Below are 14,357 nucleotides of genomic sequence, written 5' to 3' on the forward strand. Positions count from 1 at the left end.
AGTCACTAACAATCCCATGGGCTTTTTCACGGTCACAGAACTAATTACCCTCTCAGCTGGCTACAGAAAAATGAACCTAAGGGCTGACATTGCAGCCGTGGATGAAGCACACACCATGCAAATTCCCGTCACGAACAGGCTCAGTAAGACACCGTCAGCCTTGGCAAGGGCTTTCCCTGGCGTGTCCGGAGCAGGCAGTTGCTTCCCTGCGTCCTGGAGCCTGCGCTCCAAACACTCCGCTCGGAGGCTCGTTAACTGTCAGACAACTCCATCTACTGTAAGGTGGATTTTCCCGATAAATTTATCTCCAAGAAACGCAGTGGGAAATGGAATTAAATTTATACTTGCTCGTAGCATTTTAAATTAGGAATTATAAACAATATAATAATTACCACTGTAATATAATCAAAGGTGTGTTAACTATGTTTATGCTACCAAAGATTTGTTTCTTCCTTTTCTAAAAACTTAATCTGCAATGACTCATTTCTTCTTTTCACCACCATGCCAGGCTAGAGGGCATCACCTTTGCCAATCTTTCTGGCTACATTAATACTTAATAACTGCTTCAAAACAGAAGAATTTGAAGAAAACTGACATTAGATAATACTTTTAAGACTATACCATCCAAATAACTGCACTTTGGTGTTCTTAGGAGCTGAACAAGCACACGAGTATTCCTTGAGTTGTGAATTCAAAGTAGGTCTCAGTAATGCAGGGACAGTTTTGTGATGGATTTGATGAATATTTCAGCTATACTCCAAACCACAGTTGGGCAGAATAATCTATAGAGCTGTTTTAGTTTTTATGCGTCATTTTAGCTTACAGTCACATAAAGCCACAGCTGAGAAAAAGAGGGAAGTAGCAGAATATCCTATTTGCTGCATGCAGTAGGAGCACCACAGCTCAGCACAGCAGCAGCTCAAAGCCCAGGGCTACTCAGTCTAATTCCACCTACACAGGCTTGGAGCACGGAATAGCCATTAGATGGCAACAACTCCAAGTTACCTCCTGTGCCTCCTGCCTCTGACCTAGTGACCTAAAATAATCCACACAGAAATAAACTCACAATTTTATCCTGCCTGTTCAACACACACACAAGTGTTGCTTCTCCTGTAAGTGAATATATGAGGAACAGAAATTTCTGCCTTGAATAGTTCCCCCCCCTCAGGGCCCATATTGGGTAGAAGGACATAGATCCTAAGAAAAATGTCTCTCCCAGCAGTAGGATGGCAGAAAGCCTCCTCCTGTGCACATCACTGAATAGAGGAACTTCCAAAAAGGAGAAGAATACACTGTTTTTTCAAAGGTGCAATGAAGGTGCAGCAAGACCTAAAGACCAAGAGATCTGTTGGGCAAAGCCCTCTGAACAAGGTATAATGCGTAAATACTTAAAAGTCTTCAGCAAGGATAAATAATTAAAAAAAAATCTAGATTTTTTTTTAACTAGATCAGTTCAATAGTTAGTTGAAGTAATACGTATTTAATAGGACTGTTTTAACCACATAAAAAGAATTAAAGTGTTATCTTCCTTGCATTTCCTTCCTATTCCCCTAATTGATTACAAAGGAGACAGCTACTAAATATTTTCTCCACCACACAGGCTTTCTACATTAGACAGTATTTGCTCTGCTTTAACAGAAGTGGCAAGCAAAACCACCCATAAAACTGCCTTCCTGCCAGTGATATCATAGCCTAGCATATCCTAAATGCTGGGAAAGACGCCCTTCACTTCGATGATAGAGGACATTTACAAAAACATGTCAAACACCTCTGTTTTACACACACACATCAGTGACAGGTTCTAGTATACTAGGGGACTGGCTGCATATAGTTAAAATAGTTTCTCGAAAGACTTACAGATAAAACATGCATTATCTCCAGTAATTACATAATCTTTTTAAAGAATGAATATTTTGCAATCAGTATGAAGATTATGAAGATGGCTTTATTTTTTCCAAGCATCAAGTGTTCTGTTATCCTTTACAGTTTGCAAGACACCATTTCTCCACAGCACAACCCAGGTCTTAGAATTTGAGAGCTTATTTCAAGCTACCTGAACCATCAGGTCTATTGACACAGTTGCAGAGGCACCACACTGGTCTTAAGAGCTCTAACACCAAGTGAACACAATGCACTTCTTACTAGACAGACACCCATTGCTATCAGATCAACTGCTAAATGTAACTCCATTAAGAGAAAAAGGATTTTTATTTTGCAATCAAATCCATAATATATTTTAGCACATATTAGAAGAAGCAATAATAGACCTGTGTTTTAACTGGTAGTCCTTCTCTCAAAAGAGGAGAGAAGGAGTCAAAAAACATTGCTAAAAGAGACTTTACAAAAAAAAGGCTTTACAATCTAACAAGTATGTCAAGGAGATGGAGCTGAAGACTTGTGTGTGTGATGGGGTGCCATATAAGCACAGAGAAGCAGCAAAGGACCAAAGAGGGAGTATTGCAAGGAACATTTCACTAGAATATGGGGCTTTTTGCCTTCAGATTAAATGCAAAGGTGCCTGAGGAAGGTGACTAAGGAAAAAAAAAAAAAAAAAAAACTGTTAACAGACTTAGGATTGTTACACATAAAGCCACATCTCCCTGGAAAATTCCTGTGGTAACACAGAATTGGGAAGGTCAAAACCCACTGAACTAGAACAAGCCATAAGACATTTCCCTTGCATGAGGTTTTCTCAGATCACAACATAAGAACTACAACTGACACAGGGCTTTTTCAGTAGAAGAATCCAACTCCCAGTTATGTGATTATATGCAGAGCAATAAATAGGAAATTCCAGTTTCCAAGCAACTCCCTCCATGCTTAAAGAAAAAGGATTGAAAATATTTTAGAAAAAAAGATTCACTAGTTCATCTATCAAATAGAGAAATAGGCCTTTTGGGATTAAGCTAAGTAATTTCAAAGTGATAAAACCCGGGAAAGCGAATGCCTTGCAGTTATTAAAAATGTGAAAGTTATTTGTAGCAAAGGAAAAATTCTTAAGTAGGAGGCTCCCACTAGCTAAACTCACTCACTAATAATGGTAACATTTTAGACATGAACAGTCCTAAAAATATAAAGGTCTGTAGAAATCCAACTTTCAGCATCATTTCAGACCAGAAATAGTGTAATTCTAGACAATTTAGAGGCAACCACACTCTGTATCACCAAGTTCTGTTGATTACTGTACAGGATCCACAAAGATACATTGCAAAACCCAAACCCTCTGTAAGCTGTCGTAGAAATGCACAGGAGCTCCAATTTGGTGCAATTGTTAACCTTTGAGAGACTTCATCATAAGTAATTGTAAAACATGCTATTATATCCAACACACTACTACAAAAATTCTTCAGGTAAAGATGTTTTGCAAAATTCTAGATATTTTGATACATACTGTTAACTTTTTGACTTTGGCAAGTTCAAACCTTGAAACACACAATGCCTAAAACTTTAAGGACATTTAACCCCTATCCTCAATGCATCTGCAATCCCCCTATAGGGGAGTGTGTTTCTCACTGGTTAGAAATACTCTAGAAGAAAAGACCTTCTCCCTGAACTACAGGCTTTTTCGATGTACACATACAGGCATCCTACAAAGGTCAGGCTGTTTCAAATAATATTATTTCCACAGTGCTAATAGCTATTTAGTTATAGTCTATACGGCAAAAGAGTCATTGGGAAAAAGGAATGAAAGCGAAGGACTTTTATTTACCTTGATGAGTCATAGTGACTGGTTCTTCACTGGATATATTGTTGTAAATGACCACAGCTGTGGCATTATGTGATGCTGCTCGCAGTATTTTCTCTCTAAATGTACAGTTTCCTCGCTGGAGCAAAGCGATCCATTGCTTGGTGTTCGGTGGAACTTGGAAACGCGTCCGAGGGTCACAGCCCAGGCGATCCGCAACTGAAATTGGAGATACATTTACACAATGACAGTTTGTTTCAACAGGGGAAAGAAAAAAAAAATCTAACAGCGACTTTTGCCGAATTATTTAATTGGTAATGCAGTAGGAAGCTACTATTCTCTGGTTAGTAAAGCCTAAAGCTAACTGCATCCGTAAGAAAGTCTTCTTTATAAAACCACCTCACACAAAGCCACGAATACATGCCCAAGAATTAGGTTCACCAGCATAGCTATTTTTAACACTAGAGCAGCTAGAACAGTGAATTAACATTTGAATCAATACCTGCCTACAGGCTGAAAAACATTCAAATATGGTTCATATGCTATAGGCATTTAACAAACAGCTGTTTTATGACTCCTCCTGGGTAGTACAACATTTTTTCTTTCTAATGCAGTCATAGAGATCACTGCAGTGGGAAGTACAGCTGAACAAAGGACGTTGCAAAAACAAGATTTCAGAGCAGTTATCTGCCGTGTGCAGAATACTATAAAAAGAGGGAAAGAAAAATCTATTCTTCACCCAAAGACTATTAGTGCAGATGAATCTGCACCATAACAGTCTTACAGGAAATCATTTCTCTCAGCTTGTGTGAGAAACCCCTCTCCCATCCTATGGGAAGGAAGGTAAATAGTTCAGTTACAAGCAGGTGTTTTTTCACAGCTGAATTGCAAGGTTGTACTAAGGCCTTTCAGACATGAGGAACTGTTTGCTGTATTTTTATATCGGCACTTTTCATACAGAGTTCAGGGAAAATCTGAAATACGGGTGGCTTAAAGTAGACTTTTACAGAGTGTTTTCTTCCATTATACTGGTATTATTTTAATCCCTACAGATATTGCTAACGATCAGTGATCCACACAGAAGCATTTCTGGAGTACTAGTGATGGCCATCATGAGTAGCAATTATCGTTAGAGTACCCTTTCAACTGCACTTTTGTAGCTTATCATTATAATTTTAAGAGGAGAATAGCTTCTTTCTTTTAGAAAAGAAGAATTGTGGTTCTTTTTGCAAAATCATCACGACACATGTGCAAACAGCCAACCTTGACAGACTCTGCTAAAGACAAAAACAGTTTTCTTTTTAATGTATGTTTCCCACTTGTGCAGAACATTTCCATTTAAAATATTGGGCATTTAAAGACATCAGTAGGCTAGAATGAAAATTTGCTTAAGCCTTGAAAGTTAAAATCATATCCTTCTTCAGTGAAGTCAAATTTGAGAATCCTGGGTGTGAAACCACCATTCAGTAAGTAGGGAAATGCTTCAGAACCTCCCCAAACTGCTACAGTTATTTTGAAAAAGAAACACTATAGTCAATATCTAATTTACCAAAATAAGTATATGGGCTGGAAGAACAGTAATCTTAAGGATTCTATATAGCTTGTTTCAGTGCTATCATTTTCAAAGCTAAAATACTGAGTGAAGATGTAAGAGCAATAAAATAACGGGTTATTAATTAAAAAGGAAGTCGTAAAAAAAAAAAAAAAAAAAAAAGGGGGCAAAACAAAAAAAGGTTAAAGACACCCTGAAAAAGAATGGTAGCATTCTGAAAGTGTGTTACATAATCCAGTCTTATAAAAAAAGTTATGTAGACATCTTTACATTTGTAGAGCCTGAAATTTTATATATGCACTGACCAAGAAAGTAGTAAAAGAAAAACAAACAAAAAAAACCCACCAAAAAACAAGCAGGAAAGTGATACAAAATTTTCTATTACAGTAGAGATTAAAGAGCCTTGTAGCTGTGGACCCAGTCACAAAATGTTACTGGGTAGATCAACAAGACTGGAAACAATATTAAAAGATGCAAACCTTAAAGACACAGTCTACCAGGCACTGCTAACAAGCACTCAGCGTGTTATTCCAGATTAGGTGATTCAGGATCTCCTGATGAATTGTTGTTCAATATCTTACAAAAGTATTTTAGCATTATTTAACTAATAACAAGCATTATTTAACTAATGCAAAGCCACTGAGGAAAATCTGGTAGTTTTAAATAAACCTCAGATTTGACTGCAAGTCACTTGAGATTTAATATATATAAAAAAAATCACATCTCCCTTTAATGTTCTATTTACACTAGACAAATGCTAAACAATCCTTCTACTTTTAAACACAAGCAAATGCAGGCACTATATTGAAAAGTCTGGGTTTGTCTGGTTTTGATAGGTTGAATACACTCCAAAACAAGTGACATTCTTCTAATTGTGAGTACTCTTCTAGCATAGCAAGTTGGCTAAAACCCAACTATTGTATACCTAAAGATCCAGACAGAGAATTGGCATCATAAGGGACATCAATAAATGAACAAAGTCAGCAAGAACCATCATCAATAGCTCTCCATTACCAGGTCATCAATGCTCTATTGTCCAAAGTCCACTTAAAATCTAAGAGACTAGAATTTATAAGTATTATTTGGATGATGTCCATGCCAGAATGAAAAGCAACTTCACATTAATTTAAAATTATCCTAATACAGATCACTTGTACAGGAGAAACGAAAAAAAAAAAAAAAAATCAGAAGTCACTCAGGTCACTTCAAACCTGCATAACCATGAACATAACGGCAAAATAAAATCTTCTCGCTGATAATTTGCAAACTTCTAGCTTTATCATTACCTCAAATTTAAAAGGATTATAGTCCATTTACCCTTTTCTGTTTCAACTGTGTTGCTTTGATGACTTTCCTACTGCAAACTAACAGTGCTTACCAGGTTCTTTCCTAGAGATATTCACATTTTGTACAAGGCAACAGAAGAGTGCTCAAACACAGATATAGGCGCTTTTTATGCTGAAAGGTAGTCTTTGTTATCAGGAATGTGACAGAATCAACGTCACAGATTAAAATCTATTATAATCAGACAGAACACACTTTTTTATAGGTGGTTTAATCTAACAAAAACAGTATTATTCATTATTAGCTTTATTACAAGTAACCAAAAAGGCATCATTCATTGCCAAACAATCAAAAAAAAAAAAAAAAAGAATTTTGAATGAAGCTTCATAAAGTTACTTGCCCTTTAGAAAAAGTTGCACTTAGTTTCTACTCTTGTGCAAATCTACACCTTTTATAAAATATGCTAATAATTCAAGTGTTGCAGGCATACTAAGTCTCAGGCTGTGTTACATTTCAGCTGTGAAACATCTTCCTTCCTCTGTCCCTCCAAAAAAGAACAAACATGGAGAACTAGAAACATTTATCACAGATAAGAGTTAGTAGTTCTGTTTGTTTTCTGCTCATCCCAAGTAAGAGAATAAATAAAACATCTGCAAAAAAGCAGCTGTACCAGCAGTTCCTGTTTGGATTTCATTTAGATGGAATGGCAAGCTTACCTACTTGAGAGACCATCTCTGTCTTTTTAAAATGCCTTGTTTTTAAAATGCTGTGTCCCTGTGAAGCCATGTAAATGCTGAAATGGGCTAGCAGAGGAAGTGAGGTAAATTACTTCCTGCTGCTTCTTGCCTCCGATTTCACTTTTCAAACCAAATTGCACAGTTTGCAATTCTGATCTGAAGGCAAGTTAAAGTGATCCCAAATACAGTATAATACAGAAGCAAAAAATTCAGCAAGGCTTGATATTTTAGTTTGAACATCAGTTCTACCTCTGTTAGAAGAGATTTAATAGAAGCTGTCTGTGGGATTAAAGGGCAGCTCTGTTCAATTTCGTTTTAAATGATATCTGCCTTCCTATCATGAGCTCCTAAAACACAGATCAGTCTCTTTTCAGGAAAAGGATTGACTGTGATTTAAGCATCTGCAAATTATGTTGCATGTTCATTCTCAGCTTCATGAGAACTCCAGTCTCCTCTCACAGAATGCACACGAAGGTGCAGCCTGGGTGCAACTGTGTGTCTTTAAAGCATCTTTTAAATTCAGGAGCATACAATTCCTGCTGAAGAACTAATGCTTGTGACAGCATTTTAGCTATTCACGTGGAAGAACTACTGAATACTACAACAGACCCAACCTGATTCTGTCAGCTACTGAAAGAGTTTGGCAAAATTAGAGGTTAGAATAGTAGCAATACTTTCCTTTCTGATCCTTTTGCTATTACTCGACCAGGGCCTTTAGCCTTCCACCTGCAAGAAAGATAGTGTGGTTGCAGAAGGAAGTTAATAGGCCAGTTGTCAAAGGTAATATATGCTTTGCCAGAAATAAGTACACACCTGCCAAAATGTAGACTTTCTAGTTCTAAACCAAGACTAGGTTTGTTTTCCTTCATATACTGCCCATGCATGTTGTTCTTACCCTGCTCATAACAGGACTGTGCTTCTGTCAAGATGATTCCCAGTTCAGTCAAACAAATCAACCAAGGTTGTAGTGTTGCCTTTTATCAAGACTTTGTCCACTTTTCACAAAAAGGATCAGTGCAATGTTCCCCCACTCTAGGCATTAATTTCAAGGTCAGATATTTTCATTATTTGCCTCTCAGCTAATTTCTATTTTCCTAGGCCACCACCAATTGCCATAACTGGTCTGGCTCAGCTACCTATAGGGAAATCATCTTCGAATGTGACCTTCAATTGCTGTAATACAATAGATGGAGAGAGCCCATCAATAACAGGGGGAGAGGGGTGGGAGGAAGACATGGAAGGGGAGGCAGAGCACAGGACTCACCGTTGAGAAAAACGGGAAAAAGAAGCTGCCAGCAGCCTCTGTCCTGAAATGATCACATCTCAGCCATCCTGATGCCGCCCAGGCAGGTACTACATTAGATCTGACTGGCAAAATACAGACTTGTGCAACACCGATGCTCTATGCTGCTAACGTTTCCAGAAGATGAGCTTAGCTGGGATATTTATACAAATAACACAGCAGCATTGATGCCTTTTCTATTAGTGGCATGTGCTATCCGATTAGAATTAATGCCATACATACAATATAAAATGTTTTCCTTCACTACAATATTTCTGAGTTATACAGTCTTTATTCAAGCTAATTATAATTTCTGCTTTTTAAAAGTTGTGGCTATGAGTTATATAAGACAACATTTTAATTTCAAGAGCTATTTTGGGTATCTAGCTCTTTCACTAAAGCTGTCTCTTAAGACCAAGAGAAATTCTTTGGACAAGAAAAAATTTTAATTCCAGAAGATAAGAAATTGATGTAATTCTTAAGAATCTTGTAATAGTTATGATTTAATCCTGGTAGCTCAATACGTATACTGCAATTACTCCTAGAAACTCCCATACACTTTAAGTACCACTTAGTGACTACAGTTTAAACTGGATATTGAGGCAATGGTAAGGAAGATATGTATGGCACAAGATTTCCCTGCCACTGCTCCCCATTTATTAGTGCATTTGCTTGTTGCATTTTCTTACAGCTTGCCGTTACATATTCTGGGCCAGACACAAACACAAAACTGTCAAGATATTAACAAAGGCTTTGCAGTTACCAGAAAAATGTCATCTTAAACCTTCCACAGCTAGAATTTGTTCACATAACATGTTTTTAAAGTGGCAGGTGCTATCAAGTGCTCTAGTTACACTACTGTGCACAATATCGGGTGCCATTTGCAGTCTCGTGCAGCACTGCTTCTTCCTCACTTCCACTTTTTTGCTCATGTATTCTCTTCCTTTCCAAAATTCTCCATCTCCTTGTCCCCACAGCTCTACTATTTCCTTCAGCTCAGTTTTCCCCTTTCTGCCTGTTCTTTCTCCAGTTCAGCTTCCCCACAACTGTCACCTTCACTGACCAGCCCGCTCCTGTCCCTGCCTGCCCACCCGCTCTCTCCTAATTATCGGCTCAGTGAGTCTTAATGTTCTCACATTTGGATCCAAGGCTGCTGTTATTTCCCTTCCTATCAGTCCCACCGCCAGTCCCAGCCATCCTGTCTACTCTCCTGCTACCCAATCCAGCTTGTTTCCTGCACCATCGCTAAAGGAATCATTAAGAACACGCTGGATCGAGTTTCCCTGCGTTCAACTTTGCACCAAACACAGAATGATCTGAAATAACCCATAATCAACAGCTACAGCAGAGTCCTGTTCACTGCCGGTAACATTTTTGAGGAAAGGAATCCTCAAAGCTCTGTGCAGTTTCCATCAAGGTTCGTTAAAGTGATTTTTCAATAACTTGTAACTTGGCTTGTGCTAACAAGAGGAATATCCCTGCCAGTCAAAGTCAGGGCAACGGCTTCTGTCTGACACCTAACTCCAAATGCTGAAGATATTAACGCTTATTAAAATCAGAGGTCACTGGAATACAAAGTTTACACTGTACCTATACATGTACTTTCACAAATACGCATGGAGACAGTGTGAAATGCTTTGACTGAAATTGTTGGCTTCACGAAGTTATAAAATAGCCACATAAAGGACAGAAGGAGAAATGCTGGGTAACCTTATTAAGGGATGATATAAGCCTGAACTATGCTACCAGAAAAGTCGTATTAAAAAGGAGCATTTCACAGTATCTGTAAGTATCCATATCTAGAAGCAATTTCTTGCTATAACACAGTTTTAAAGTATTCTGGACGCATGCAAAAAGATTAACAGGCTAGAGGAAGTAAGGACCTAGAAACAGAATAATGGAAGAGATCAGGGAACTGCAGCTACTGTATATTTAATGCACTTGGAAAAGATATGTGTACACAGATGCTGTATAAATACATTTGGGGCCAACTGACAAATCACTCGAGCTACATTTTCATAACTAATGTTCACACATGGTCATGTGAACTACTATCGTGTCACTTCCAGAAGAACGTGGCTTTTGAAGCCTTGTATCAATTTCATGTGGAGTTCTATAAAAAGAACATAGAAATAGCACTTTTAATACAGGTATCAAGATGACAACAAGCCTGAAATTATGCAAAGGAATTCTGCTAAAGAACCAGGAAAAGGGATTTAGTTTGTTCTGTCATGAATTTGGATGGCCAACCACATGGGACTCTTGCAACTTCAAAAAGTGGTATGTAAAACACTAGACATTCAAGAACACAGGTGAACAACCCTATGAAGCGCATCACAACTTACCCTACTACAAACACTCCGTGTTCAACAGCAAATCGACCCCAAACCCTCAAATATTAAATGCATTTGTTCCTCTGAAGGCAATGAGTAAGGGATCTTAGAGCAGCATGTCAGGATGTGTCACTAAGGACATTTCAGCCATTTAGTGCAAGGATGTTCCAGGCTGCTCAGCTGACAGATCACCCATATTCATGGAAATTCCAAGGAATGCCCCCTTGCACAGATGAATACCTGACATCAAAACAGTTCCAGCACTAAAATATCTACAAACATAGGTGCTAAGAGATACAGAGGTCTTTTCTTCTTAGTGTATACTCTAGAGTGGAAACAGGCAGATCATTTACTGGTTCTAACAGCAGAATTTTTTGTTTGCAACTTGAGTAGAAGAGTTATCAAAACCCACGCACCTTCCAGACAAGTCCTATAGCAAGATGAATACGCTGATAAAAAGGCATTGAACCAGATACCAACAGCAAGACGGCACAGTCCCTTATCCAGCCCAGGAATGAAAAAGCAGAACATAAACATAAGATTCCTAAGTGTAAAAGAACATGTTAACTAAAAGCGCAAAATTCCCATCTCTCCTACCACATCAACTTTTCGAACCACATGAAGCATTTTGGCAAAAATCAAAACAAAACAAACACTGTGTAACAACATATATAGAACAACTCAGAAGAATTTTAAAGGAAGACGCTGCAGTGTTTGTTTTAATTTTCTGATGACAAACTGAACAACCTCAACAACTGATGGCAAAGTTTTCATGATTACACCATGTCAAAACCACAATAATTCAGAGACTTGCAATTTCATGATTTTTACTGGCCTTTCTCACTGCAATTATTCAACATATTATATTTTGGTAGTAATGTATTAAAGTCCTGTCTGTGGATTGCTGATAGCTTCATTTAGCTTCCATGGAAATCCTTTCAGCCTCTCTCAATGTTCTAATTAGTCCTCAGTGAAGGCCACATTTGGAGAGATCAGAAAAAGTTACAAAAGCAGATTAAAAATTAATTAATTCCAAATCTTCTTCTTGATAAACAATGCAACTACTAAAGGAATTCAGTGATGTCTTTCATATATTAAAGGATGGCAGTTCTGAAGTCTTCAGAAATGTCACTTATTGAAACAATGCTGGTTGGATGTCTCACACCTTTAGGATGTCCTTTTGGTTTCACATGAAGTTTTGGGGGTGTTAAGTGAGGTACACAAGACAGCACCAGAAAGCGGGGCAAATAATGAAAGACCAAGCACCTCTGTCAAAACCTGAACTTCTGAAAAAGCGAATGTAAGTGCAGAATTTGATACATGATCATTGCAGTTGTCTTGCTAAAAGATTTTTTTTTCCTCCTCAAACATGTTGTTTTAATCTGCACTAATTAACACTTCCTAAAGCCAGTGGAAAGGAGCTTCAAATGAGACCAGTGAGCACGTGCTGAGGCACAGACTGCCTCTTATTTACTAAAGGCTCAGAGCAGACTCCCTGGCAGGATCTATTTTGTTCTGAAGGAGCTACAAAGTATTTTCCTGGTCTATACGATTTGGTAAATCCTCAGAAGCTTTTAATAATACAGTAGTTGTGTTATGTCCTTTAAAAACTCTTAAGTACTCGCACCACTTAGAGTCTAGGTTTAACAGACTGCATTATTTCACTTAATGCTCTCTTCAGAGGTTTACTGCCTAGAATACAGGCTGAGACCACTATGCTCCATCAAGTGATCCATTTGTTAAGGACAGCATTTTAAATAATCTCGAGAAAGGTTTTCAAAAAAAGAAGATGGCATTGGAGCCACATTACTATGACCGAAGCATCTGGTTTCATTTTAGAAAAGGAAGAATCAGGATAATATTCTCACTTGCTCTAAATTAGTTTTGTCTATAAAACCCAAGGCATGCGTTTATCAGGAAGTGATGGCTGCACAAACGGCTTTGCTGTAATAAAAATGAAATACTCATTTGGAAGCACTACATGGCGTTTAGCATCTCAGAGCTGAGCACGCTTTGTGATGGACACACGAAAGCAGCAGCTCGAGAGCTTCTATTGCTCCGAGTGCTGATGGAAAGAGCAAAAAAGGCCCATTTTTAGGAAACACACACCGAATAACCATGGCTTTAGGCAGCGGCAAAAGCTCCAGGCCATCTCCCGGCGGCGGGAGGGCTGCTCTGAAATTCAGGCAAGAGGCACCTGCAGCCCAAGCGGCTCGGGAATGACCCCTCCATGCCAGGAGGACGCAGGACACGCGGAGGGCGGCGAGCACGGGGCCCACGGGCGTTCCTGCCCCCACTCGTGGCCGGGGCTCCCCCGGGGGGTCCGCAAGGCTCCGGGGGCACCATGTCAACCCCCCCGCCCCGCCGCCGCCGTTACCTCCGTTAATGGGCATGGGCGCCAGCAGCAGCCCCTTGACCTCCACCTTGGGCGAGTCCTGCCCGTAGCGGCCGCGGTCCAGGCGCAGCAGCGTGGGCGCGGGCCGCTCCGGGTGCAGCACGGTCACGTTCACGAGCGCCGTGTAATACGCCTGGCTCGCGTTGTCGGCGCCCGCCGGCCACAGCCAGCAGTGCCAGAGCGCCAGGAGCAGCGCGGAGGAGCGGCGGCCCCAGCGGCGCCCGCCCCGCCGCGCCGGGCTCATCTTCAGCGCCGCGCGCCGCCGGCTGCGCCCATCCGAGAGCCCCGCAGCGCGGGCGGCGGGAGGCGGCGAGCGGCGGCTCATGCCATGGGAGGAGCCAGGCCGCTCCGCGCCGCTCAGGCCGCCGCGCTCATGCCGCCGCCGCCGCCGGGGAGGGAGTGCGCGGCCGCCTCGAGAGCGCCCACCGCTCCGCCTCGCCCCGCTTCGCCTCAGTGCGGCGGGCGGCGCGCGGCGCTGCGCAGCGCCCCGCGCTGCCGCCTCATGCTCCGCGCGCGCTCCCGCCGCCGGCGCCGCCCGCTCCCCCCGCCGCGCGCGCGCGCGCCCCGCCCCGCGCCACGAGGGCGAGAGGCGGTGCCCGCGGGGGGGGGGCGGAGCTTGCGGGCGATGACGTCATGGAGGGCGGGGCGAGCGCTGAGGTGGGCGGCCATGGCAGTGCGCGGCTGCAGGCGCGAGGGTGTGGGGGAAGCCGGAGAGCATGGGGGAAAGGGGCGGAATGCCCGAAAAAAAGGGGAGTCCTGTGGACACCCCGACTGGTGCTAAAGGGGCTCGTGCAGTGGGAACGGCTCGGCTGCTGCGCTGGGATCTGAGCCCTCCTTCCTAATTTGGAGTTAATATTTTTGCAGTAGGGAAGCAGGACCATCAACACCGCAAACACTCAACTGCTCTGAATAAATACCCAGCCTGTGGTATGCTTCAAATTGCTATCTCTTCAACCAGCATCACAATTTTAAGATTTTTGAGCCTCTTCATGAGTACAGGAGTAACAGAACAATGTAAAGGCCTTCCCCGATCTTGAAGGGAGGCCACCTGCAAATTTATGGCAAAGAAAACAAGTCCTTTGTGGTTGT

The 14,357-nt window shown here is 41.1% G+C and overlaps 1 protein-coding gene across 3 annotated transcripts in view; it reads right to left on the reverse strand.

The window, feature by feature from the left end:
- The window catches only part of RNF130 (ring finger protein 130), a 46,794-nt gene extending 33,166 nt beyond the window's left edge, over nucleotides 1–13,628 (reverse strand). Inside the window, exons 1-2 of one of the 3 annotated variants that reach the window (XM_088536853.1) lie at nucleotides 13,251–13,620; nucleotides 3,710–3,904 (exon numbers count right to left, since the gene is read on the reverse strand). In XM_088536853.1, the coding sequence (XP_088392979.1) occupies nucleotides 3,710–3,904; nucleotides 13,251–13,593 (538 nt within the window). In that variant the 5' untranslated portion in view covers nucleotides 13,594–13,620. Of the gene's footprint in view, nucleotides 1–3,709; nucleotides 3,905–13,250 lie in introns of all 3 variants that reach the window. The other 2 variants (XM_088536852.1, XM_088536854.1) reach the window with 2 other exon arrangements.
- Nucleotides 13,629–14,357: the final 729 nt, after the last annotated feature.

Source organism: Tinamus guttatus, unplaced genomic scaffold (genome assembly GCF_059628265.1).
Source record: "Tinamus guttatus ecotype Peru unplaced genomic scaffold, ASM5962826v1 Tinamus_guttatus_pri_ptg000710l, whole genome shotgun sequence".
Classification (NCBI taxonomy): domain Eukaryota; kingdom Metazoa; phylum Chordata; class Aves; order Tinamiformes; family Tinamidae; genus Tinamus; species Tinamus guttatus.